Consider the following 25,894-nt stretch of genomic DNA (forward strand, 5'->3'; position numbering starts at 1 on the left):
TTGAAGGACAACAGAAACGAAGAAAAGTACATTTCATAATCTATATTTCCTTTTTTCTCAAATAAGACACTACAAACCTCTATTGCATAACAAACAGGGTTAGAAAAATAGTTCAATTCCCAAAAGCAATCATGTTATTTAAAATGAAGATCGTAATCAATATTATTTTACTTAATATTTATGAACTATGGTATATAAGAAGCAGAGGGATGCTGTATAATCTAAGAACACTTTTACATCACTTTAAGAACAACACATGTAGAGTATCCAAATTTGTAGTCTCCATCACGCTTGTGACCAAAATCAATGCCTAACTTAAGATATAAAGGAAAATTATCAGTAACTCGTTTGGTTATTTATATGCTACTAAATGAAAAATGCACTTCCTCAAATTTATTTATTTATTTTTTATATTGCTGCTAACAGTGATGAGGCAGACTTGCTTGATTTAGAGATGAGAATGATTTCTGTAATATGCAGCTCCTCTAATACAAAGGTGAAGGCAATGAGTCATTTAATTACAGGAGTGATGGAGAATAAGACAATATGGCATCAAAGAACTTAATGAGGTGGTTCAAGACAGACAGACACACACACACATATATTCCCTCAACCACTCCACTGACATAATGTGTAGCACAACAGTGATACTGTCTATTATTTAAAAATGACCTATTTTCCAGAACTACTTCCTCCTCCACAAGCACAGTCATCAGTTTCTTCTGCTTTCATTAAATACCACTGATAGCATCATCACAGAAGACTCCAACCGCCTCATAGTTTTTCAGTACCACCTTGCCTGTGTACATATTTAACAAAGAACAAGAATAATGTTGAAGATCCTAATGAATACAGGAATTATTATGTCCCTGTATATGAAGATATAAACTCATATAATGGCTAGGATTCATAATCACAAATTGTTATTCATTGAAAAATATGTTTCCTGTTACCCCCCACCCCAGTCATTGTTTACATGGACTTGGTAGATCTTAAACAGTTGAAAAGTAAAACTGAACACAAAAATAAGTGTTATGTGGAAACATGACAATTAAAAATACTATGTATTTACACACATATATATATATATCTATCTATTTATCTACACAAAAAGGAAGAAACCCAAGAAGAACTGTTACAGATCTAAGAAGAAAACTGGAGGCTTCAAAAACTAAAAACTGTTTTATGAATGAATAATGGCTGAATATATTACAAAAACTGATATGGTATGGTGGTGAAAAACTGCCGTATAAAAGAATGTTATAGTTGGGCCAATATTAACTCCCAAAATAAAGGTAAAATTTTGTGCACAATGCACATTTCTCATGAAGTATTCTAAACTGATTATATATCAGCTCATAAAGAAGCACCTCAAGGTATGCACTACAAAACCCAAATGGTGGAGTGTGTATACTGTGTAAAAAAAGAAAGAAAAAAAAAAAAAAAAAAAAAAAAAAAAAAAAGATTTTTGTGCAGTATTTTTCTTTCATAACAAAAGTTATTTACTATTAACTTTCTACAAAAATAAGTTGCACTTCTGCACTGAAACATTAATATTTCAATATATATATATATATATATATATATATATATATATATATATTATTATATATATATATATATATAACAAAGGAATGTCTGGTCACTGATAAAAAATATGATAATTTTCAATTGTTATCAACCAACATTCTGCCATGCACTCTGATGAAGCTAACAATATAACATAGATCAAGTGTGCAGATCTCAATGACATAATGAGATCATAAAAAAGATATCACTTACAAAAATCTATATGGGTAAATCATCTTTGCATTTAGCTTGGTTTGCGTCGACAAGGATGAACTAGAAACTAAAAGAAAGAAAGGAGGAGAAAATAGAAAGAGATTAGATAAAGAACTGCAGAGATCAGCTGACCAAATATAAGGCAGTAAATGTTATCATTATCATCATCTACTCACCCTAACCAATTATAATGTGATTTAAGCAGCAAGTTTTGAAGAAGTGCTTTCACCTTGATTATATAACTGAGAAGTAATGGACTATAGCTGTGCTTTGCAATTTGCAGGTTTACTGGTCGTAAGATTTGTGCTTGTATATGGTAATAAACTATTATTTAAATGTTTTTTTTTTCCATTCAAAATATAATATATATGGCAAACAAGTCCTTTGAGGTAGAGTTCATGGACTTTATGACTGACATTATATCACTTTAGAAAAAAAAAAAAAAAAAGTTTTTTTCTCCCTTCCACATTTGCAATGTTTGATAAAACTACTCTTTAAAAATTGAGTTTTTTTCCCCCTCCCTAAAAATGCATCTTCATCTTAACATTTGCTTTAGTCCCATCTCAGAAAGAAAAATAAAGTACTAAATGTCTCTTTATACAATTATTGAGTAAACCTTGTAGAACAAGGATCTAAATTATGGTAATTCATTTTAAAGAATTTGAAAGTTCTAAATCCTTAGTTGTCAAATGAACTATGTACCTAGTATCTGTTGTGTGAAATATAGCACTTGTTTGACATTTCAATCTTTTTTATATACAAAAAATATACTTTGTACACAAAGATATTCCCCAAAAAGTATGATATGAATATTAACCTAACTCTTTCTTTGAAATGCACCTAAAAAATTTCTTTGCCATAAAATGATGGATTAATGTATATATAAAATGATATTATAACTTCATCATGAATATCTGAATACATCAATTAGTTTCACAATTTGACTAAAAGAGAACCTTGGTTCAGAGAAAGGACTACATACATCTCAACCTAGATCGTCCTGTTACACTTAACACCAAGCGTGAGCCGACCTAGGGTTTCTATCATGCATTTCAGGACTAAAATGTATGTACAGAATAGAGAAAACTTGTAAGAAAATGTCAATAACTGCCCACCACTAGCAGCCCATATTTAAAAAAATCTTTGAAAATAATTAATTTTCAAACGCTCTCATTTTTACACCAAACTATACTGGCAACAAGCAAAACTGCATGTAATTTTACTGTATACAAGGTACTTTATGATTTATTGGTTGAGGTTCTTTAGCCAAGGAACCACTTGAGATACTCTAGCACAAATTCTCAAACCTATATATAATTTGTACACCAATATGAGGACATGGCACAGAACTTACCTATCACACATCAGGCACACTTATGTTAGGCTCTTATCTAATATGAAAAATTATCCCAAGACCTACAATCATGAGAGTATTTCTTCCATTGTCATTTTTTTTATTATGATTTTTTTTTTTTTTTTTACACTCTAGTGCATTATTACTACTATACAGAGCCTTGCTCCTCCTATCACTCATGGGGTAAGTTATAAATTTTGTGCCGCTACTACACCAAAGGACTATGACTTACTCATCAGGAATGTGGCGGGAGCACCGCGTGGTAACAGCACCAACACTGGTCGTCCTTTTATTTTCCTCCTCCCAACTAGCTCGAGTGCGTGTGCTTCTCTCAAGGGGAGGATCGTCTGGAAGAGTTCTGATCACTTTGTATGTACTCTTTTCTTTGCGGATAGTGTAGTACTCAGTTATTTGTGTCTGTGCTTTCTTTTTGCTACCAATATCTTTGTTCTTATCAGCTTTGCTTCTTTCAGAATTATCACTTCCAACTGGTTCTGGACTAGTGACTCGACTTCGTGACTTGCGTGTCTTGAGGCTTCTTCCAGGCTCCCGATTTGATGGACTGTGAGATCGCTTTTTAAGGCCATTACTTCTCCTCACCCCTAGCTCACTCCTGTTTGCTCCTCTACCCGATCTCCGCAGACTAGTTCCTGTGCTAATCTTACTCCCTCTACCTTCAACACTAGCAGCCTTCCTCAGCTCTGGGGGAGCAGATCGAGACACTTTGCCCTCCCCTCTACTCCGGTTCTCTGACACAACCTCAACTGACCAAGACTTGGAAGAACTTTTGGAAGTCTTGGAAGAGTTCCTGAGCTCCGCTGAGGTACTCTTTCTCTCGGGAGAGGAAGTGCCGGACACGACTTTATCCTCTTTGTCGCTGGTGTTGAGTGCGGTATCCGACTCTTTATCATTATTGGAGTTGGAGGAGGCAGCTTCCGACTTGCTGGGTGAGTTGGAGTTGGCGGAGGAGTTCTTGGTGGCACTAAGCTTGCCGAAGGAAGAACTTCGCGATTTCTTAGAAGTAGTCTTGTTGCCGGTGGAGTTGTTGGTGGTGTCTGTGTTTGAGGATGCTGATGATGGGGATGAGATGTTCTCTGGGCTTTTCTTACTGTTCTTGCTTTTCGAGGTGGGCAGTATTGGTAGTCATCTGACAAGGGCAGCTTTCGTGGACCTGCTGGCAAGTGTATTTGAGGTTCGGCTGGAAAGAAAGCAAACAAAACAGGTTAAATAGTGTTTTTGGGAGACTATAGTATTATTATATACTATATATATATGCCAATTTTTATCCTGTCATTTACCAATGTTTAGTTACATAGAAGCAGGCATATCCCACATCAAAAATGCAACTTCATTCTGCTTTATTCCTGGTTAATAATGCCATTCGCTACATACATACATGTAGACAGCAGGCATGAATGAGGCAACTATACACAGGTAACAACATTCTGAAAGGAAGTTAGACTATTTTTTGCACATACAAACTTATAATTGGCAAGTGACTGACTCCCAACAGAAATTACTAAATATGTATCATATTCTTTGACCCAACAGAGAAGTCCATCCTATTTTCTTTATTATTTTACCTTTATTTTCATCCAGCAAGCTATCCTTCGCCCAACCTTTATTATCAGTTGTACCTAAAGTCAAACAAGCAGTATGGGTTTTTAGTAGCAAAAATACTTATAGCCTATCATTTTGAATACATACTGTTGAGCAAAAATCTCAACCTAATCCCAATCTACAAAACAATTTCTAACTTGCCTCAAGCAGAATAAATTAACATTTTTAAAAGCAAGATATATATAAAAATATGTATGCATGTATGGACAACATGCATACACATTAGCATTCATTATTCTTAATACAAACAGTCCATACAATCAAATATGGTAAATTTTCCATCCGTTACAATGTATACACAGCTGTACCTGTGACACTGCTTAATGGCCTTTAATTTTACACAGCCTGAATTGGTCTGCATGCACAAACCAAGTGCATTCTAAGCACTGCCTCTGTAGCAACATTTGACATTAGTGCTCACATAAATAATAATATATATATATATATATGGTATATTTTTTTTGTAAACAGAACTAGTTTGAGTGTTCAGGTGTTTAAAAGGGAATATTCAAGGGGAATTTAATGTTACAAATGAATTTCTTCATTATTTACTGACAAGACAATGAATCAAAATTATGCAAGAAAAATAATAGTAAATATCACTATTCTATCAACTCCTTCTTAACAAAACATACAAACAATCATATTTATTACAATGCTAACCAACCAAGGAAAAGTATATTTGAGGGGGGAGGGGGGGGGGGAGGGACTTTACTTTCAAAATTTGTGTAGATCATAATATAACATGTACTTTACTATTCTTTCAAAACATGTGCATACTACTTCTCATGTGTATATTTCAACATGTATCTGCATGTTTATGGGTAAAATAACAAATACACACTGAAAATGGAAAATGAGGAAATAACCATGCACCAAAGGAAAAAGAAGAGAAATTAGATTTTCTATGCAAGGAAAACCTGCAAGCTTGGAGCAGCATAAAATCTTGTATGTGAAAAAAGAAAAAGAAAAGAAAAAAATAAAGAATTCAAAAGAAAAAAGAAAAATATCAATAACCAAAAAATCTGAAATAAAAACATACATGCAAAAAATAAAACAAAAGTTAAACAAAAAATCACTATTCACTAGACATCTAACTTACACAGGAGAGAAACGGTAGTGAAAAAGTTGATTACTATTTGTTATCCCCTTTACTACGCGATAGACTGGGAGTTTGCTGTGAATGACAGGTGAAAGGTGTGAGCGGTTTCCCAAATTGGCTGTCCGACTTCTCTCATCCTCTCTCAAGCTGCAGCCTCCACTATCTCCCTCTTGTTCAGAGTTGTTATTATTAAACTGTTGACTTTCCCCAATGTTTCCATTGTCCACAGCACCCGAAGATGACACTCCAGCCACAACATTGTTCACCTCATTAGTTCTGGCTATCGGACTGTCGTTGGACGAGGAGGAAGAATAGGACGAAAGAGAGGACAGACAGGGAACTTTAGACTGAGAAGACAGAGTAACATGAAAGGGGGATTTGGAAAGACTAGAGGATGACCCGCTGGTACTGCTAAGGTGCATCTTTCTTGCTGAAGTCTGAGATGCAGAGCCCCCACCAGGACCATGTGGGGTCTCTGGTGGAGCCATGGAAGATGAAATCAGGGCCCGTGTTAGGGGCTGTGAGACAGAAGGAGGACCCGGGGATCGTGACATCCCCAGAGCCTTGTTCCCACGATGAGCAGATCCCCGATACACCGATCCCAATAGCCATGCATGTCTTGCGTAAAGGTGAAAAAATATAGGGTAAATTTCTTGGATATAGCAGAAAGATTTCACACAGAACCAATATATATATATTTTTTCTGAGAACCTACAAAGATTGTGCTCCTCTTGACTGAAATAATCATGCACCTGAAGTTAATGTTCACATCAACTGCACCAAAAAATCTAAGCACTAGAGACATTACATGACTATGCTTTGATTCCTTCTATCCAAACACTTCAGGTGTGCAAATGTCACTGAGTCTTAAGGGTATTAACACCTGAAAAATGCTGATGCAGTTTTCTTTGTATTTGTTCTCAAGATGAAAGCTAACCAATTCCAAATACTAAATAGACTGTGTTAATGTATTATTACAGTAAATACCTATCTATAAAGTACATGCTACAAGTGGTTACTCCGAATATTAGTCAGAAAGTCAAAATACAGTCTCTCTCTATACCCACTCCCTAGACTAAACATTTAATTGTTGACTTACTTTTAAAATAATACAGTAGAATTAGGTGAAGCAAGGTGTATTAATGTTTTAATATTAGACCCACATATATCTCAAATAATTACTTGACCTAACTTCTTATACTCTGTTAAACAGCATGTTTAATATTGCAAGGGTTATTCACCTAAATTTCCCTAAACCACAAAATAATTCCTCACCTCTTGCTTGTGGCTGTGGTAGTGGATCGCATAGGCCTACGAGCAGTGTCTCTGTAGGCTGTGGTGATGGTGGAGACCTTGCCAGCTTTCAGGGGAGACAGCACAGCATCTCGCCCACCACCACCACTACCACTGCCTCCACTCCCCAGGGGCGTGGACTTGGTACGCACGTGAGCTTTGTCCTCAAGGCTGTAACAACATTTGTTGCTACACTAACTGTAAAAGCACATTTCCCTATCCTAATAAACATATGCAGATACAAATAAACTAATCTTTTTTAACATCTTACACACACCTATTGTAAGATGCTAACTAGCACTCAGTCACTGCATTTAGACATTTCAGTCATGGAATCCATACAATCTCTTTTTTTCCCCCCTCACATCATAGAAGTGGAAAAGACTGAAATAGTGCCTACACTACTTTATGATACAGAAAGATTTGGGGGAAGTAACAACTACTTTGTGTATGGTACGTGCAAAACCTGGTTTCATGCTTAAGGGACATTACAATGACACTACTCTTCAGAATTTTGGCATTTCAACAATTCTGCTCTAAATAGATATTGTGAATTATTCTAACCTTTTGAAATCACACACACAAACACATTTTCAGGTACTTTCATCCATACGTGATTTCATACATCTGCTTACACTGATCTTGGGAAAAAACAATGTGAATTAGATTTACTCACTGTACTCGTCCAGTTGTGGCAGAACGGGCATGGGTTCGTGAAGCTTTCAGCTGGTTTAGGCGATCACCTTGTGAAAGCCCGTTTATAAGTCGAGTCTCGGAATCTTTACTGTCTGCATTACTATTTGCAACATCCTGAAAGAGTTACAAGGCTTAGTAGTGATATATTCATGATCATAAGGCACTGATGCAAATCTTCAGTGATATTTATTGATTTTTCAGTCATATGAGTTCTTAGAAAATTGTTCAAATTATATTAAAAATTTAAAGGAAATCATATAATATGAATATATATATATATGTACACCTATGGGAAGTACCAATAATAAAAAACTTTGGAAACAATTTGAATGAAACTGTTACCTGAATATTGCTGTCAGCCAAAATATCTAAAATACCATTATTTTTCTTACCTCGATGTACTTGTCATGATTATCTGTTTGTGAAGTTTGATCATCTAACTTCAACAAGTCAACGCCACTTAGCACAACTTGGACATTTTCCTCACGATCCACATCATCTTCTGATGCGTTTCCATTGACCTGTTTTCAAATGCAATACATCAGTAAAGGACACATCAAAATGCTAATTCTAATAACCTGAATTTTAAATAACATTTTACTGTATATTCCACACCCTTACAATTTTGTATAATAACTTAAAACCCACAACTGCTGTCTGTTTCATAAAATTAACCTGGCAGTTGTAGGGTAAGATAGGAAAAACAAAGCCTAATAAACTAACTTGAAGATGGATTCACATTAGCATGAAAGTAAAGACTTTTTCAAGCTATAACTTTGGAGGGAAACTACACTCACCAGTTTCTTTTTATTGTCATTCTTGCAGTTGTTTTTGTTCTGATTATTCCGCATGTTGGCCAAGTGGTCCCTCCAAGCAATGCTATAAATTCCAAAGTCGAATTTCTTGTTCAAGTTTTGATTTTTGTTGCGTGCTCTGAATATGTCTCCTTCTAGCCACAGTGAAGACTGTTTCCTGTGGAAAGTTTACCACTATATTAATATTGGAAACTTTGTACAACCAAGAAAAAATAAGTGATCCAGTTCAATCTCGAACATAAAAGAAAGAGATGCTCGAAAGTATTGCATTACAATCCGAAAATTTCTGTATTACACGAGATCAGTGCTCTGCTGGAGACTTACGAAGTGAGCCATTGCTGCTGCCCCCCAATAATGGAGCCTGGCCTGCAGATACGTAACCAGGCAATAGACTCTGCTGCTGTGAATCTGAAGTGCTTCATCATGTAGCAACCAATGAGGGATCCTGTACGCCCTAAGCCAGCTGGAAAGTATATCGAAGATTAATTAAACGGCATGTAAACGCAACTACGCACACAAATTCTTCTACGAGTATGTAACACTCATTCGAAAAGGACTGCGGCACAAAAAAGGCACAATTACCTTTACAGTGAACAGCAAGAGCTCCATCAGTATTTTCACTGACGCGCAAGAATTCCCTCATGATTTCATCTGAAGGACACGATCCATCAATAAAGTACATATCATAATGTTCAAAGCCTGCATTCTTGAACCTTGAAGCGTCGTAAATCTTTTTGTTGAGTCTCACTATGGTTGTCACATTATGCTTGCGGAAATAGCTGAAGTAAGTCTCGGGGGAATGGAGTGTGTATCCATTCTTGATCTTGCTCTCGGCATGCGGTCCGCAGAAAGCGAGGTATTTACCTGGCATGATCCAATTGAAGTCGCCATTTTGCACTTTCTGCGAGGAGATAAAAAGTAAAATAAGCTTTAGCACAAAACGGAAGCTCTGGAGAGTAGCCGCACTAACTCAAAACCATATTAATTAAGAATATATAAAGTTCTACGAAAAGTAATTCAACTCCAAAAGAAGAAAAAGAAGTAGAAAAAAGGAAAGCACAAGGCAGCCGCAGCCGTGTCTCTTACTTCGTAATACTCATACTCGTCGACATCGAAGTCATCGAAGTTGAAGAAGCCCAATTTGAAGGCCTTGTCGATCGCATGCAGACAGTCGAGCAGCGTGAGATGGTACGTCGACATCCCATACGCGGCATCTCGGAAGGGACAGAACTGCGGGCTGTTTCCGCCCACCAGTGGCTTGTATGCTTCCTCGGGGGTCTTTTTAAGGTAAATTATCTAGAAAGAAAAGAACAAGCGAAATTAATATTTGGAGGAGCTGGGAACATGATTTAAACAAACACAAACACCCACATCTATTAGCATGCATGAACGTATATATTCTACGGAGCTCAATGTAATCATGCCTTTTTTTCCCCTTTACATTTCTACTAAACATTCTTACACGGAAACGTAGGGTACGCAAAACTGCACGGCAATCCACTTTGACAAAACATTCAGCTACGAGACTAATCCTCTTTAAAAAATCAATGGTACTGTTAAGCCAAAGGCAGCCATTCGGGCACGGGACGAGAGAACCTGGAATCCACAGTCGAGCTTAGTCAGCCCTCATGAGTCACCTGGAACATCGCCAAAGCAATTATCCAGCGCGGCCAAAATACAAAAAGAGGTCCAGGGGGGTGGGAACGTGAAAATAAAAAAAAATGCATCTCTTTTAATTATTGGCTATCTGAAATCTATTTTTCTCATTTATCTGTTTCCTATTTACTACCCGAGTGCGATATAACAAAATCGTAAGCAGACAATTTGTATCACTGACAACATCCACAGGAATCTGAAAGCCAAATCGCGCAAACACGTTTCTTTTACAAGAGGAGGGGTTCAAAGAACACATGCACCTAACATGTCACATTTACATTCAGGAACCCATGCAATATTAATGTTAAACACGTAAAGTAACTCCCCGTCTGCAGTGCGTCACCGGAGCGGGTCCTGCGAAAAGGCATGCGCCACGAGGACAGATTAAATAATGGAATTACAACAGTTTCCGGATGTCTGTTATTGTTGTTTTAGCCTTCGTTGACGTCATCAACAACAATGACAGAGGCAGCGTGAATTCCGGAAAATCTTGAGCTGTTAGAAAGCCACTGTGGATATAATATCCAGCCATGCCCTGCGTAACAAAGAGATGTCACATCCCGTCCTGCTACGACGTTACAATTTACTTAGCACCGCGTGTATCCCTTTCCTGTTTCATTAAAGAAACTAAAGATTGCAAACTTGATTAGATAAGCAGACGATCTTATCAACAATCATTTTGTTGTAGTAAAGAACAGATAAAGAAAAAAAAAGTGCATTTACTAGCATATCTAATAGTATATTTAATAAAGCATTTTTTTTCTAAGCAAACAATACTACAATGCATAATAGCACACCGTACTTAGTCGTAATCTCCAAGAAAGGGTCTCTCATGCATGTTCAAAACCTGGGAGATCGTCGTATAACGCATGCAAAGGTCCCGCATGCAATGTAAAGCGAGGGCTATGAAGGCCACTACTGCTTCCCAAGTGAATCCTCCGCAATTGTAGGGAAAGAGATGACGAATGCAAAAGGCCCACAAGCATCCTCTCTCAAGCAATTCAAAAGACCGTGATGCATCAAAACATATCCTTCCAGAGCCATCCCTCCACCTGCGCATCGGGGAAGGGAGGGAAGGAGGGAGGAGAAGGGGCGCGAGTCAAGGCCAAGGTCACAAACACGCCAGCTCGGAGCCCACGATTTTATCGCATTTCCGCTACGACTTTTAAACAAATAGTGAACCATATATCTCAGTTGCTAAAAAAAGTCAAACAGCAACAAAGAGAAGCATTTAATATCCGATTCCAACATGGCTTTATCAGCTACACATCTCTATTCTCCTTGACCCCTGTCATACGTAGGGCTGAGGGGCTGCTACCCCAAGATCTCAAAAATGGTTCCGAATGGGTTGCTGCGAGGTAATGGCCTAGGCCGACGTTTCAGGCCATGGTTCAAGTACACGTGACACGACTGCAGAGGAAGCACGCGCGCGCTACTGTGGACAGAGGCGTGTAAACAGACGCCAAGCATTTCTGCACCTGTAAGGCCTCACGCGGGGATAGCCAACCCTTGCGCCTCAAATGTTGTAACCTCGACCAAAATAGCTTCTGAAGCTCGCATTCCTCGGCCTAACACACGTAAACAAACATAACCAAATAACACAACACAAAAAAGGAACACGACAGAAAATATAGCAACCGTATTTATCTACACTATAAGGCAATTTATTTGAACCCGGTTAGGGAAGGCGGGTCTGTAGAGAGGAATACCTATCTCACTACCGGACCATTGAACAGAAATTGCCACACCGCCCATACATTGCTTAAGACCTTGAAACCTGATCATGCACCAGAAGTATGAATCATGAATCCTCCGTCAGGGATTAAGGGTTCACGTAATGCTGCTGGCTCAGGGCGAGTGAGTCCCTGAAAGACCACCCATTCCCTGTCCTTACCCATGAAAACACTGAAGAAGGTGAGGCGAGTAAGATGACGCATGGGTAAAACAGCTGATCACGAAAGGGGAAGAGCCTATACCCTCCTCCGTTGGACGACACGCATGGAAGTTGCATTTCATCCCTCACCCTCGGCCCTGTGGCGTATACAGCAATTACTCTTACAATAGGCTATTTTAGGATACTCAATGCCGCGCAGAGCTCCCCTCTCCCCCGGCAAACGTGGGTGTAGACAATCTTGACACAATGGAGATGATCACGGATGTATGCAGTCCCCTCCCCCTCCCCATAACAGAGAGCGTCACTTCTCACCCTGATCTACGATACCTGCCTCCTCCTCCAGCAAGGCTGTCACTCAATTGCCAAAAATACGCTCGATTCCCACCAGCGCTCCCCGACGCTCGTTTGTTCGTCAGGCGGCCGTTAACGCTCTGTGCGACAACTGAACCACTGGCAATTGGCTGACATTTCCCCCGGCCGCCGTTGCGAGATGACCCGCTGCCTTCGCTCATCCCCGTGACAGCAGGCAGAACCAAGCGAGGCCATTAGCCGATAACCACAGCAAACACGCCATTGTCATTCGTTACAGCGGAGGCCCTCATCTAATCTCTCTCCCTCTGCGCCTGCGAGCTCTGTTGCCAGAGACAATGCCACCCAACCAACGGGTGGCATCGCTGGCTGACCTCGGAACTGAAACGCAAAGCCCGGTCCATTTCAGGGCAGAGGGGTCGCGACACTCCAACCCGATGCAACCCCGTCCACCTTCCCCCCCTCTGGCCCTTCCCCACCCACGCACCAAGGCACTTAGACGGCACTCGGTGACCTCGCGGAATCTCGTCATGCACATCTGCTGCATAACCGACGCGACGCAAGGGGATCACGAGAATTAACGAGGCGAGTGCATCTCATTGCTCGGCATTGCATCATCAACGTAATGGCAGCCGTGTCACTCCTCCGATTCTCTTACAAACCTGAAAACGCACTTAATGCAAAGGAACCGACGCTAAATGACGACACTTACGAAAGTCGGGATAGAGCGCGTGTGGGCACCGACTCGCCGACACGTGCTGAAGAGCGAGTCCGACAAGTAGCGCTCACGTCAGCCTGCGCGCCCGACCGCCCGCGCCAATCCGTTCAGCCTCGCGACACCTACGCCTCAGCGGACTTGCGAACTTCAATCGAACTCACAGAAAAAAATCGCTTAAACACACATGGACATACAGGTCCGCCGTCTGGTCTAAAAGGAGAGCCCTGTCGCTGTCGGATGTCTGTGGGCGGGACCGCACGGCGGTGTTTGTCGAGCGGTGACTCAGCAGTTGTAACGCGCTTCGTTAACTCTGGCAACGGGAAAAGATGCCTAACAACGGGGGATTACCATTACAGGCCTTTAATCTGAGGAGACACACGTTTGTCATTTGATACCATAACTGCGACAGCATTACGTCATGTATACGTGCGCGCTTTGATGTCCAGGTACATAACACTATGTACACGTACACGTTCACACGCATAGTGCCCCCCCCCCCCTACATACACACACACACACACACACACACACACACACATATTGATACCTATACATCCATGCACAAACCAGACCTGCGACAAGATGTCAAACAAGACATTTTCTTTAATTCCCACGCAACCTTACCTGCTTGGAACTAGATATCAACCTGCGTGAATCCATCTTTCTCTCGCATTTCAGGCGTCGGCCGCCGCGCCCTTGCGAACGGCCGTCTCTCATTCCGAATGCGAAATCTGGGCCGGTCTCGCTTCCCCTCCGCCGTGGGCCGCCGGTTCCACCCCTTTGGCCCACGTGTGCAACCCACGGCCCTGCCCGAAGGAAGCGCTGCGTCCTGCGATCAATGGAAAATTCCGGCAACCACAGGTGCGCGGCGCTGACCCCTCGCAATCACGGCGGCGAGATCCTTCCTTCCCATGCAGGCGCCGCGTCAGCATGTCCCTCCCCCCATTCGCCCCCTATTATTTTTTGTCGTCCACTCATCACTCGTACGTGGAGGGGGAGGGAAGGGGAGGATGGGGTTTACAGAGTTCACAGGCAGTGTATACACACACACACACACACACACACACACACACACACACACACACACACACACACACACACACACACACACACACACACACACGACCCTATATAGAATAACCCTTCATATTCGTGAAATTCCTAGAAAAGCCCCGTGACGACAGCACTAAACGCAAATGCGCAGTAAGACGTACAAAGGAGCCGGGAAAAACAACAGCAGCATTCCAGGGGCGGCGAACTGTGTCAATCGATGGAATAACGACAGAGTAGAGGCGGCGTACTACCCTCTCACGGAACTCGATAAGCCTTTCGTCGACCCGCCTCTTACTCACTCACTCGCCCGCTCGCACTCAACATGCAAAGGCATTCGAAGACTGCAAACCATTCCCGGGGCAACACACAACTAATTGAAAGCGTAATGTAGGTCAGAGCCCCCTCCTCCTACGCTATCGCCGTTTAGATAGCGTAGGGCAATTGCACTCGAGCCTGCCTGCCTGCCTGCCTGCCTGCCCGCTCTTCCTCCGACAACTGCGCCTCCCTCATAAAAAATACACACGCGACAACGTCATATTTCAAATTAAACTCTGCTAACACAATAAACAGTTTTAAAATGTAAGCGTTTGCGTTGCGCTCAATAACAGGGAATGGAACACAGATTTCCCCGGGGAAGCGCAAGCGGGAGAATAAAACGGAAAAGAAGCTGGGGAAAGGAGAAAGATTGACATATACCTAAAAAAGAGAACGAAAAACAGTCCTAATTGCAGGAAAGCGGCAGGACTTGCACCCAGCGTCGTTTCCCTCCCGATTAGCTGCGAGTGAGGGAAATTATGCGTAAGAGCGAAAAGAATGCGACGAGGCACTGCTCTTAGCACAAGGGACGCTTTCGTGCCGCGAGGTGAGCCAGGCTGAAACACGATGCCACTCTGGCACCGCAAACAATGCCGTATGGGCGGAATTGCAGGCGCGCCATCACGTAATGGAACCACTTGGAGGCCGTCGGGATAAAAGCACACGGCGGGAGCTACTCATACCGCATGCTGATGGAAATGCCTCCGAAGAGCTCGGAGACGCATGGGCACGTATATTAAGGTATACACGATATGTATTCATACGTACATTACACACACACATATATATTGTGTGTGTGTCTATATATATATGTATATATGTATGTATGTATGTATGTGTGTGTGTATATATATATATATATATATATATATATATATATATATATATATATATATATATATATATATATTGTGTGCGTGTGTGAAGAGAAAGTAATAAGTATCCACTGAACAATCGCTGCAGCAGATACGAAAGGAATGCTTCAATCAATCTAAGTTGGCCAAAAAGGGGGGGGGAGGGGGAGTCACCACCACAGGGTCAATGACTCTACGCGCCGGGCACGCCACCCTTCACCGCGGAGTGCTTGGGGCGCCCGTGCTGGCCCTCTCACCACTAGGGCCGGCCTTTAAGTGTTACTTTCACTTCCGCTGAACACGTGGGCGAGACGAGTAACTCAGAATCAATGCCCATATACGCCTGGGGCAGACGGAGGAGTGCCTGAAAAAATACCTCTCTCCTGCTAAACGCATTACACCATGACGTTATGCGGAAGGGCAGCTTCGGGAGCGACGCCCTTCAGCCCGAACACCGCCCTGCCTACGCCGAGGGCTATGAATTTCTTAAGCCCCAATCTCGGCAAGAAATCCGAACACTTCAATCCAGAGGCGTGGCAAATATCCCTTCTCTACCCCCCCCCCCCCATTAACATACGCAGCCTGACAACACGAATCAGGCCGAGCTTAACAACAGGCCGAAGACGAACCGAAAAGAACCGACGAAACAGCAGCCTCAGCCCTGTGCGTCTGGGCGGGGAGGTGTCCCATCGGCTCCTCTGACCATCGAAACCCACAAGCCGATTCCCTTAATAAAAAGTCACAGGCGCAGTCACTACACCGCTAATGGAAAAGGACGTTAACGCTCGGCCATTACCGCCTCTGGGACCGCTCGCACCGACCGCCCCCGTCATCACAGCCCCGCCGCGGCCACCGGGGATCCGAGCTGCCCGGGCGCCGCATTTTCCTCTCTTCTCATTTCTGTGACAGGGAGCAGAGGAATAATGTGCGACCAGGGTACGACACAAGCCACGTCATGCCACCGTTTTTTTGTTGATGCCTCAAAATATCACGCAGGTTAAAAGGTTATATGACCGTAGGCAGGACAAACACCCAAGCCCTGACCGGGACGACCTCTTGCACCCCCCCCCCTGCCATGCACGCTGACGCCAGGCACTGACTGACCCGAGGCGATAAGGCGTCGATAACGGCCGATTGCACATTCTCACTTCCTCAGCACATGGCAGGGGGGGGGGGGGACTTAAATCAAACGTAAACACCAATGCCCACGCTAAAAGGCCAAGAAACCCTCAAGATTTTTAAACCCATGCTGGGATCTCGGTGCTCGAGCTGCGACTCTGCCGTTGCCTAATCCGCCGACTGAATCTCCAAAAAGGGCCGTAAAAAATCAATCTCTGGCTCGGCACCGCTCATTCAACCTCTTGGTAATCCACACTTCACAACCGCGCCATTGCAGCTGAAAAGGGAAGCCCCGAGAAATCCTCTTTCCTCAGGGGATTCCTATACAAAAAAAGGATTACCATCAAGAATCAATCAACCATATCCTTCCCAAAGCTGAGAATAATTCGAGGAAAGGCACAGATTTGCTTATCAATCTCGGGGGAAAAAATGGGGAAAAAAATTCCCACGACTTCAAAAGGAAGCTCTTAAAAGAAAAAGAAAAAGAAAAGAAAGAAAGAAAAAGAAAAGAAAAGAAAAGAAAAAAAAAAATGTTTCGCCTCCCACCCTCCCTCCCTCGCGCCGCTGTTCCCGGAGCCTCTCGTCCCCGGGAAGCGTGATTCATCCAAACTTCCTAAGGCTCTTGTCGAGGCAGAACTGCTTTCCTTGCAAATTCCCCCCTCCGACGTTGCAGAAATGTGGCCGTGACGGGGTGGAAGTCGCATCGACGCGGCGCTTGCGAGGAATAATTTATATACGAGGCGCAACTCAGGGTAATAATACGATAGTGCGAAGGGTATTATATTTGTGTCTTCTTAACGAAACACGTTACGTACAACAGGGCAATAGAAAATAGAAATAAAAAATATATATTACAGGATAGAGTACAGACCCCTCCACAAAAGTAACAGAGTGAGAGTCAAAAAAATTAGTGCATCACTATGAGTACATGTTGCAGTGCACGTGACAACAGAAATGCAGCAAATAATTGCCCAGTATAAGTGCAACTAAAAACCAACAAAATACAGACTTATACCCGATCAAAACACCATAAAAAATGTACAGCTCATACAATACAACCTGTGGACAGAAGAGAGGTGCAGTACAGGGCTACTGATTTTTAAAAAGTGCAGTGGCAATGCAGTCAAGAGAAATGTATATTAATTGGTAAAATAAACATTCACTCTTGCAAAGTATTAGTAAAATATACTGAAAAATGTTATTTATACAAGGCTGCGTGTGGTTAGTTTAGAAGGCAAATATATTACGCAGGAAACTGATAAAGAACAAATTAATGAATGAAAAAAGAAAAGAAAATAAAAGTTATGGAAGTATAGCGGAGAAAAGGAGGAAGGAAGAAAAAGAGGGAGGGTGGAGGAGAGCGGGAGAAGGAAGAAGAAGACGAAAGAGAAGAAGAAGAAGAAGAAGAAGAAGAAGAAAGAATGTTTGTTGTGTTAATGTCTGATGTGCGTGCGAGTATGCCAGTGAATGTGAGTGTGTGGGTATGTATGCGTGTGTGAAAGGGAAAGTGATAGACTGAGAGGACATGAGCGTGTGTGAACGAGGCCGTCATATCCAGGAAACCTCGCGCTGCAGAGTGTTGCGTCAATGTAAACGAAACACTGATCAGTATAAGTGTAAGTAAACACAACACGCAAAGATTACAGCACTACTCAAGGGTAACCATGACCAAGAAAGGTGTGTGAAAACCAGGCGAGTGACTCTCTTTACACAGGTTACGAGAGTCGGCATTGGTAAAATATATACATATCGAGACAAAATAATGAGCTACGGACATCAAACTCCGACGGGCAGCTGCGCATGCGGAGGTGGTGCCACGAAAGCACTATCATTACGGAAGAGCGGAAGTCCCGCTTTGCAAGAACCGAAAAAAAAGACACAAACAGTGAGTTGCTTGCACAGTGGCGGGGGGATCTGACCGCGCCTCAAGTGTCAGTCCAGAGAAGTGGTTGGCGTTTCGTGGACCAAAGGAAAAAAGGCTGGGGCTTAGCGGCTTCTACTTACGGCATAGGCGGCGATGAGGAAGGCTGCGTTGGCTCTCTTCTGCGGGTCCAGCGTCGTGTAGTGCACGATCTTCTTCTTGGCCAGGGACAGGGACTGCGGGAGGAGAGAGGCAAGTGAGGGGAAGTTCCTTTAAACGGAGGCAAAATGGGAGGGAGGGGAAGAGAGGGAGAGGGAGAGGGAGAGAGAGTGGAGAATAAACGAACATAAAGAAGAAAGGATAAAATGCAAATGCTATGATACTTCATGCACTTCACAAATACGAATACACAATTATAACCAACGACATAAAGGGGCTAGTAAGACAATAACAGTAGAGAGAGAGAGAGAGAGAGAGAGAGAGAGAGAGAGAGAGAGAGAGAGAGAGAGAGAGAGAGAGAGAGAGAGAGAGAGAGAGAAAACACAAACAAAGTTCCAAAACACTTTCAAGAATGAACTCCAAACAGAGGAAACAATTAGCGGCCACAGCCTCACGCAGCATCACCATCACCATCACCATCATCATTACGGTGTGTGCTGCCTGTGTACCGTAAACGCTGACTCATCCTTCCTCAAGACTGCCGACTTCCTCTCACATCACAATTTCGCTCTTTCGACGGTGCACGCTGCAACTGGAGTCTGCAATCACTGTCAGCCCCTCCTCCTCACCCCCTCCCCTCCCTCCCATTCCCTCTCGACACGCAACAGTCGAAGTGAATCTGTGTACGGACACGAAGAGGGAAGGAGGAGGGGGGGGGGGGGAGGTAGGGAAGAAGGATATGAATAAAAAAAAGGGAAGAAGGGGAAAAAAAGGAATAGGGAAAAAGAAAAAAGGGATAGGGAAAAAGAAAAAAGAAAAAGACGCGGAGGAATGGAGACGGGGATAAGTGAAGGAAGGAAGGGAAGTTGATGGAGATGAATGAAAAGCAAAAGGAATGAAGGAAAAAAGTAAAATTGGAAGAAGGGAAGGGAAGAAGAAATAAATAAATGGAAAGAAAGAAGGGAGTAAATGAAGGACAGGACAACGGAAGGAGGGATGAATAAACGAAGGTAGAAAGGGAAGGAAAAACGGAGACGGGGTGAAGGATGAACGAAGAGGAGAAAGGGTCTCAGAATGGAAACGTCGCCAAATAGACGAAGAGGGGAGCAAGGGTCAAGAACAGCTGGGGACAAGCAGGGGGGGGGAGCACCTAATACGTCTAACCCCCCCCCCCCACACACACACACATCCCGATAAGTATCAATCACAATGTGTGTGACCAAAGTATAATTCGACAATTCAATAGGTGAATTAGTTAAATAAACAAATAAATAAATCACAGAGGAGGGACGGAGGCAGGAAGAAAAAGAGAGGGGAAAGGAGAGAGAGGGAGGGAGGGAGAAAGAGGGAGAGAAAGGGAGGAAGAGAGAGGAGAGAGAGAGAGAGAGAAAAGAGAGAAGGGAGAGAAGAGAAGAGAGAAAGAGAAGGAAGGAGAAAAAAGAGAAAGAGACACAGAAAAGAGAGAAAAAGACAAATGAATAAACAAATAAAGACAAATCCAGAAAAAAAAAAGGCCGTGAGCATACCGGCGACTCTTGAGCAAGAAAAGGGCGAGCAACCCCCAAGCCCCGACCCCCAGGTACGTACACAGCGGGCACACGGACGGCGGGTCAAACTATGTGGGTCACGCCGCGCCCTGCCGCCGTCACCTTCACTCCGGCGCTGGGGGGGGGGGCGAAGGAGGAAAGGAAGAGGGAGGGAGGGAGGTAGATAAGGAGGTGGAGGAGGACAGGGAGAGGGAGAGGGAGAGGGAGAGGGAGAGGGAGAGAGAGAGAGAGAGAGAGAGAGAGAGAGAGAGAGAGAGAGAGAGAGAGAGAGAGAGAGAGAGAGAGAGAGAGAGAGAGAGAGAGAGAGAGAGAGGAGAAAGAAACGAGAATGAGAATAAAATCACCTAAACAGAAAAAAAGAGCGAAAGGATATAATTTACAATAAGCCACGCAGCACAGCCGTACGAAAAACCACGCGCGCCAGAAATGTGCACCCGGCTCTCTCTCTCTCTCTCTCTCTCACTGCGATACAAAGCGAAATCCGCGAACCAGGTTCAAGTCACCAGAATGACAAACTGCAGGGAGTCTTTGCCACAAACATGACGCCTGGTAATAAATCCTGGCCAAAGACGGGAAAAGTATGGATTGGCCGAGGGTTGGCCTAGTCGCCTGGGCCATCTCGAGTTCAGCCAAGGGAAAAGGGGTTGGGGTAAGGAAAGAGAGAGAGGGAGGTGAGAAAAAGGGAGAAAAAGAAAGGGAGGGGGAGGAAGGAGGGAGGAGGGAGGAGAAGGAGGGAGGGAGAGCAGGAGAGAGGGAGAAAGAGAGAAGAGAGAGAATAAGAAAAATGGACAGCCAGACGAAGAATTGCGAAAAAGAGATAGACAGAGAGAGCGAGAGCGACGTTAGGGGCGGAGGCGATAGCGGTCCATGAAAGGCACGTCCAGTCATCGCCGTGGCCTTTTTAAATACCCGGGAGATGCCCTTCACGTCCCGACTGGATCCCAGGTGCGGCCACCGCTCCTTTCATTCATACAACGGCGCTTTAATGAGCAGAAAGAAGAACAAAACCTATTTTTAATCGAAGACAAGGAGAAAAAAAAATATAGGCAATTTCATGATGCACTAAACAAATACCGGAGGTGAGAGTTACATTAAAAATGCAAATGGAGATTATTCAAAGTCGTTCTCAAAGACCGGTCGTCCCTTTTAAAACCCAAATTTAATTACATTCGCTAGCCATACGTGAAAATGATTATCTTTGCAGACACCGCTAAAAGGCCAACAGATTACAACGCGATCTTCATCGTCTCCTCACGAATATGAAATAATACAAGGCTTAGCAAGCAGGTAAGCAAGACTGAAGCGATAACCTTCGTGCCTGCATTTACCTGCCCGATAGCGCAAAAACCTGCAGGTACTGGTTGTCGAGCACCTGGCGGCCTCACCCCCCCCCCTCTCTCCCTAAGGCTCGCCGCTGTCAAGTGGTGTCGCAACACAAGCCTCGTGCCCCATGCTCCCAGCCTCCTACCCCCCTCCCCCCCGTCGCAATACTGCTCACAGCGGCGCTCCTGCTGCCACCAGAGCCCAGGACACGGCCAGCCCAACCGCCCGCGCCGGAACACAACTTCTGTTCATCAGTGACGCAGATAGCACTCGCACTTCGCCCCACGAACAATTACCCCCCACCCCCCCAAAAAAAAGGACTCCCTAAAACCTGAGTGCGTCCTGCCCAGCGTTTCGCCCGCCGACCGCGAAGACCATAAAACGAGCGACAGGAGCGGGGTCGCGCGGGCACCCTCTCGCACCGCCGACCGCTTCCCCGCCGCCAAGATCCCCGATACGCACGTCGCCATTTCAAAAGATGGCTTCGGCAATCGGCACGCACGCACGCACCGACAACGCGATCACGTATCTAGGACAATAAAGAGGAAAAGAAACAGGAAATTCAGCAAGATATGCTTAACGAACGAATATCCGGCTTCTGCAGGAACCAGACCAGGCCCGTGGCGCTGCACACACGCTAACTATTAACTGCGAGCGATGGGAAGATAAGGAATGGCAGGGCTGAGTGCATGGCAAAGGTTTATGCAAGTTTATTTTCGGCCCCGTTGCTTGACATGCAAAGAGGGGAAGAGAGAAAGGAGAAGGACCGTCGCCACCCTACCGCCTCTTCTCCCCCTCCTACGGGGAAGAAGGAAAACGAGGGAAAGAAGGATAAGACACAGGGAAATCGCGCGGAATACAATACAGTTAATATCTCCCTCCCCCCACCCCCACCCCCACCCCAAAGACTCGCTGCGGTGACAATGCACAATGTTGGAACCCGTCATGAGGGAAGCGAAGGTCGTAGGAGAAAGTTGAGCAACGCGATCCTCCTCCTCCCTCCCTCATCCTGCGGGGCAACGGCGGAACAACGGCTTAAGGTTCAGGAAGGAGGGGTGGGGAGGGGAGGGGAGAGGGAGAGGGGAAAGGGGAGGAGGGGACTCAACCCACACGCACTTGACGTACCGCAAAACTCATGCACATAAAAAAGGGGAAACTATCCAGTGTTAGGCCGCCTCCCCACTGTGCGAGTGCGTGTGAGTTTGGGAGGATGAGAAGTTTGGGGTTCATTGAAGAGGACTGGCGGTCGGGCAAGGATGGAGAGAGAAAAAGAGGGAAGAGGGAGATATGGAGGAATGAGAGAGAGAGAGAGAGAGAGAGAGAGAGAGAGAGAGAGAGAGAGAGAGAGAGAGAGAGAGAGAGAGAGAGAGAGAGAGAGAGGAGAGAGAGAGAGAGAGAGGGAGAGAGAGAGATCGACAGAGAGATAGTAGAAAAAGTATGCATGAGAATAAATATTTTCAATACGTCCCTTGTACTGTGAAGATATTCAATCTCATTCATACCATTTCTACTTTTGTCGTAATAAATACAGTTCATTGATTGATAAGACAGATTAAGAGAGAAGGGACAATTCACAAAACGTGTGGGAGAGAAGAAATGATGGAAGGAGTGAGACACGATGGGGGCAAGGAGGAGACAAGACAGGGAATGAGGCGGAGGGAGAGAAAGGGTGAGAGGACAAAAGAGAAACGAGAGAGAGACCGGGAGGAGGGCCAGAACGAGTGCGGAAGGGCCACAAAAGGAGCGAAACACAGTCGTGGGCCAAGGAGAGCCTTCGAAAGAGGGAAGAGATGAGGAGGAGGGAAAGTGGGAGGGAAAGAGGAGGTGGAGACTCCCAACGGCCGAGTCCTCCCGGTCATCGCCAAGCAGAGACCGAAGTGGCGAGAAGACTCCGGAGACCGGTATTAAAGAGTGGGTCGGGGGCAGGCGGGAATCGATGTAGGCCGTTGACCTTCCCTCCGCCCGGCTACGGTCTTGGCTCGAGAGGATTTGAGGGGAGGGGAGGGGGGCAGGGAGGAGAGGGAAGGGAAAAGGGGAGGGGGAGGAGAAGGTAAGGAGGAGAGGGAAGGGGAGAGGGAGGGAGGAGTGCCAGAGTGAATGGAGAGAGGAGTACGTCCCGAGAGTGCGGAAGAGATGAGGCAGAGAGAGAGAGAGAGAGAGAGAGAGAGAGAGAGAGAGAGAGAGAGAGAGAGAGAGAGAGAGAGAGAGAGAGAGAGGATCAAAGAGAACCGGGAAAAGATATGATTAAAGCGGACCTCAAACTAGTGACTAAAAGCAAGAACATACAAGCAGTAAGACGGGAAAAAAAAACAACAACAACCAAACAACCAAAAAAACAGCATAACAATAAAAAGATGAAAGAGGGTTGGACCTGGAAAGGGAAAAGGGCCAAGCGACGGGCGGACCGAAGACCGAGCGCCCAGAATAAGCCTTTTGGTGAAGCCCGGGATGGGAAAGAGTGGGCGGCAGCTATGACCTGGGCAACAGAGTGAACGACTGGTGCTTAGCAGGATGAGGAGGGGGAGGAGGGAGAGGAGGGGAAGGATCGGGAGGAGGGAAGGAGCAGGATGAGGAGGGGGAGGAGGGAAGGATCGGGACGAGGATCAGGACGAGGATGATGATGAGGGGGAGGAGCAAGATGATGATGAACGGGAGAAGGGGAAGGCTGAGAATGAGGAGGAGCAGCAGCAGGAAGAAGAGTAGGAGGACGAGGCACCGTAGCCTGCTGAGGAGTGTAGGCGGTGCCGGGACTCGTAACTTTCAGCGAGAAACGAGGAGCCACCAGCAGCTACAGGCCGACAGCCATTATGAAATTTTGAAGCGAAGTCAAGCGAGATGGACACACACACACACACACAGATATATATATATATATATATATATATATATATATATATATATATATATATATATATATATATATATATATATATATATAATGATATACACCATCGAAAGAGAGAGAGAGAGAGAGAGAGAGAGAGAGAGAGAGAGAGAGAGAGAGAGAGAGAGAGAGAGAGAGAGAGAGAGAGAGAGATACAGCGCCTTAATTAATATTCCCCCGCATCGGGTACACGAGAGCGGAAGCAGAATGAGCGAGACATGAAAGCAAAACTACGGCGTTCGGTTGTATCACTGATGTAAGAGTGCCACCTGGGAGCCACGAGGGGGAGGGAGAGGGGGGATGGGGAGAGGGGGGATGGGAGGGGAAGGGAGATATAGAGGGGGGAGGTCGGGGTTTATTTTACTTTTATATTTACCACGGGGAGGGAAGGGGAAGGGAGATATAGCGCACGAGTATTTTCCAGTACAACCCGACCACGAATATCACCCCACGCCATTACGAATGAGAATAAAAAGAAAGAAAATGACATATCGAATTCGTTGTAACAGCCAACCAGAAAGCAGCGTCTCCTTCCCCCCCCCCCTCCCTCCTGCCCCCTCCCCCCTCCCCGGCCCTCTCCTTACCGCGCGCGCCGTGTCTTCGCAACCAACTTGGAGACTCAAACCCCCAGGGCCTTCCTCCTCGGCTCCCTCGTGAAACAAGGTCGGGCCTGGAGAGCAAGACGCCTTCTCCATCATTGTTGGCGTTCACTCTCCTCCCTCCCTCCTCCCCCACGCCTTTACGTTGTCACTCCCTCTCCTCCTCCTACTTCCCTTCTCTTTCTCTTCATCTTTGTCACTCTCTCCTTTCTCCTCTCTTCTTGTCTTCATTAGTTATTCCCCTCTCCCCTCGTACCTCTTCTTCTTCCCTTCTCTTCTCTACCTTAATCACTCTCTCCTCTATGCTCCGGTCTTCCTTAGTAATTCCCTCTCCCCTTTCTTCTCTCCTCTACCTTTGTCATTCTTCGTTTCCCTTTCTCTCCATCTCTTTCTCTATCCACTCACTCCACCCTTATCATTACCCTTCTCTCCATCATTCTTCTTCTCCCTCCCTCTTCCACTCACTCCACCCTTGCCGCTCTCCCCCTTTATCTTCTACTAAATTCATATCTTCTCTCCCCTACTCCCTCTACGTTTATCACACTCCAACTTCCACCTCTTCCACTCGCACTCCAGCTTTGTTTCTCCCCTTCTCCTCTCTCTTCCACCCGTCCCACTTTCGTTACCCCCCCTCCTTCCACTCGCTCCACCTCCAGATTCCCGACCTCCTTTCACATCCACTCGTACTCCACCTTTGTCACTCTCCCTTTCTCCCACGTCTTCCACTCACTCCACCGTGGCGAGTCCGGCAAACAGTGGACTAATGCAAACATCGTCCGTCTGCACAATGGCCAGGGAACAATGCGAGAATGGTGGTGGTTGTGGTGTTGGTTGGTGGTGACTGTGGCTGTGGTGGTGGTGATTGTGGCGGTGGTGGTGGTGATTGTGGCGGTGGTGGTGGTGGTTGGTGATTGTGGTGTGGCAGAGTAAGTGCACTGGCG

The 25,894-nt window shown here is 44.7% G+C and overlaps 1 protein-coding gene across 4 annotated transcripts in view; it reads right to left on the reverse strand.

Moving 5' to 3' along the window:
• Positions 1–2,120: 2,120 nt before the first annotated feature.
• The window catches only part of LOC119573291 (dual specificity protein phosphatase CDC14C-like), an 82,799-nt gene continuing 59,025 nt past the window's right edge, over positions 2,121–25,894 (reverse strand). Inside the window, exons 3-12 of one of the 4 annotated variants that reach the window (XM_037920453.1) lie at positions 18,585–18,677; positions 9,749–9,958; positions 9,245–9,563; positions 8,987–9,125; positions 8,645–8,819; positions 8,240–8,368; positions 7,828–7,961; positions 7,134–7,322; positions 5,893–5,933; positions 2,121–4,334 (exon numbers count right to left, since the gene is read on the reverse strand). In XM_037920453.1, the coding sequence (XP_037776381.1) occupies positions 3,832–4,334; positions 5,893–5,933; positions 7,134–7,322; positions 7,828–7,961; positions 8,240–8,368; positions 8,645–8,819; positions 8,987–9,125; positions 9,245–9,563; positions 9,749–9,958; positions 18,585–18,677 (1,932 nt within the window). In that variant the 3' untranslated portion in view covers positions 2,121–3,831. Of the gene's footprint in view, positions 4,335–5,858; positions 5,934–7,133; positions 7,323–7,827; positions 7,962–8,239; positions 8,369–8,644; positions 8,820–8,986; positions 9,126–9,244; positions 9,564–9,748; positions 9,959–12,212; positions 12,345–18,584; positions 18,678–25,894 lie in introns of those variants that run through there. The other 3 variants (XM_037920455.1, XM_037920454.1, XM_037920457.1) reach the window with 3 other exon arrangements.

Source organism: Penaeus monodon, chromosome 5 (assembly GCF_015228065.2).
Source record: "Penaeus monodon isolate SGIC_2016 chromosome 5, NSTDA_Pmon_1, whole genome shotgun sequence".
NCBI lineage: Eukaryota > Metazoa > Arthropoda > Malacostraca > Decapoda > Penaeidae > Penaeus > Penaeus monodon.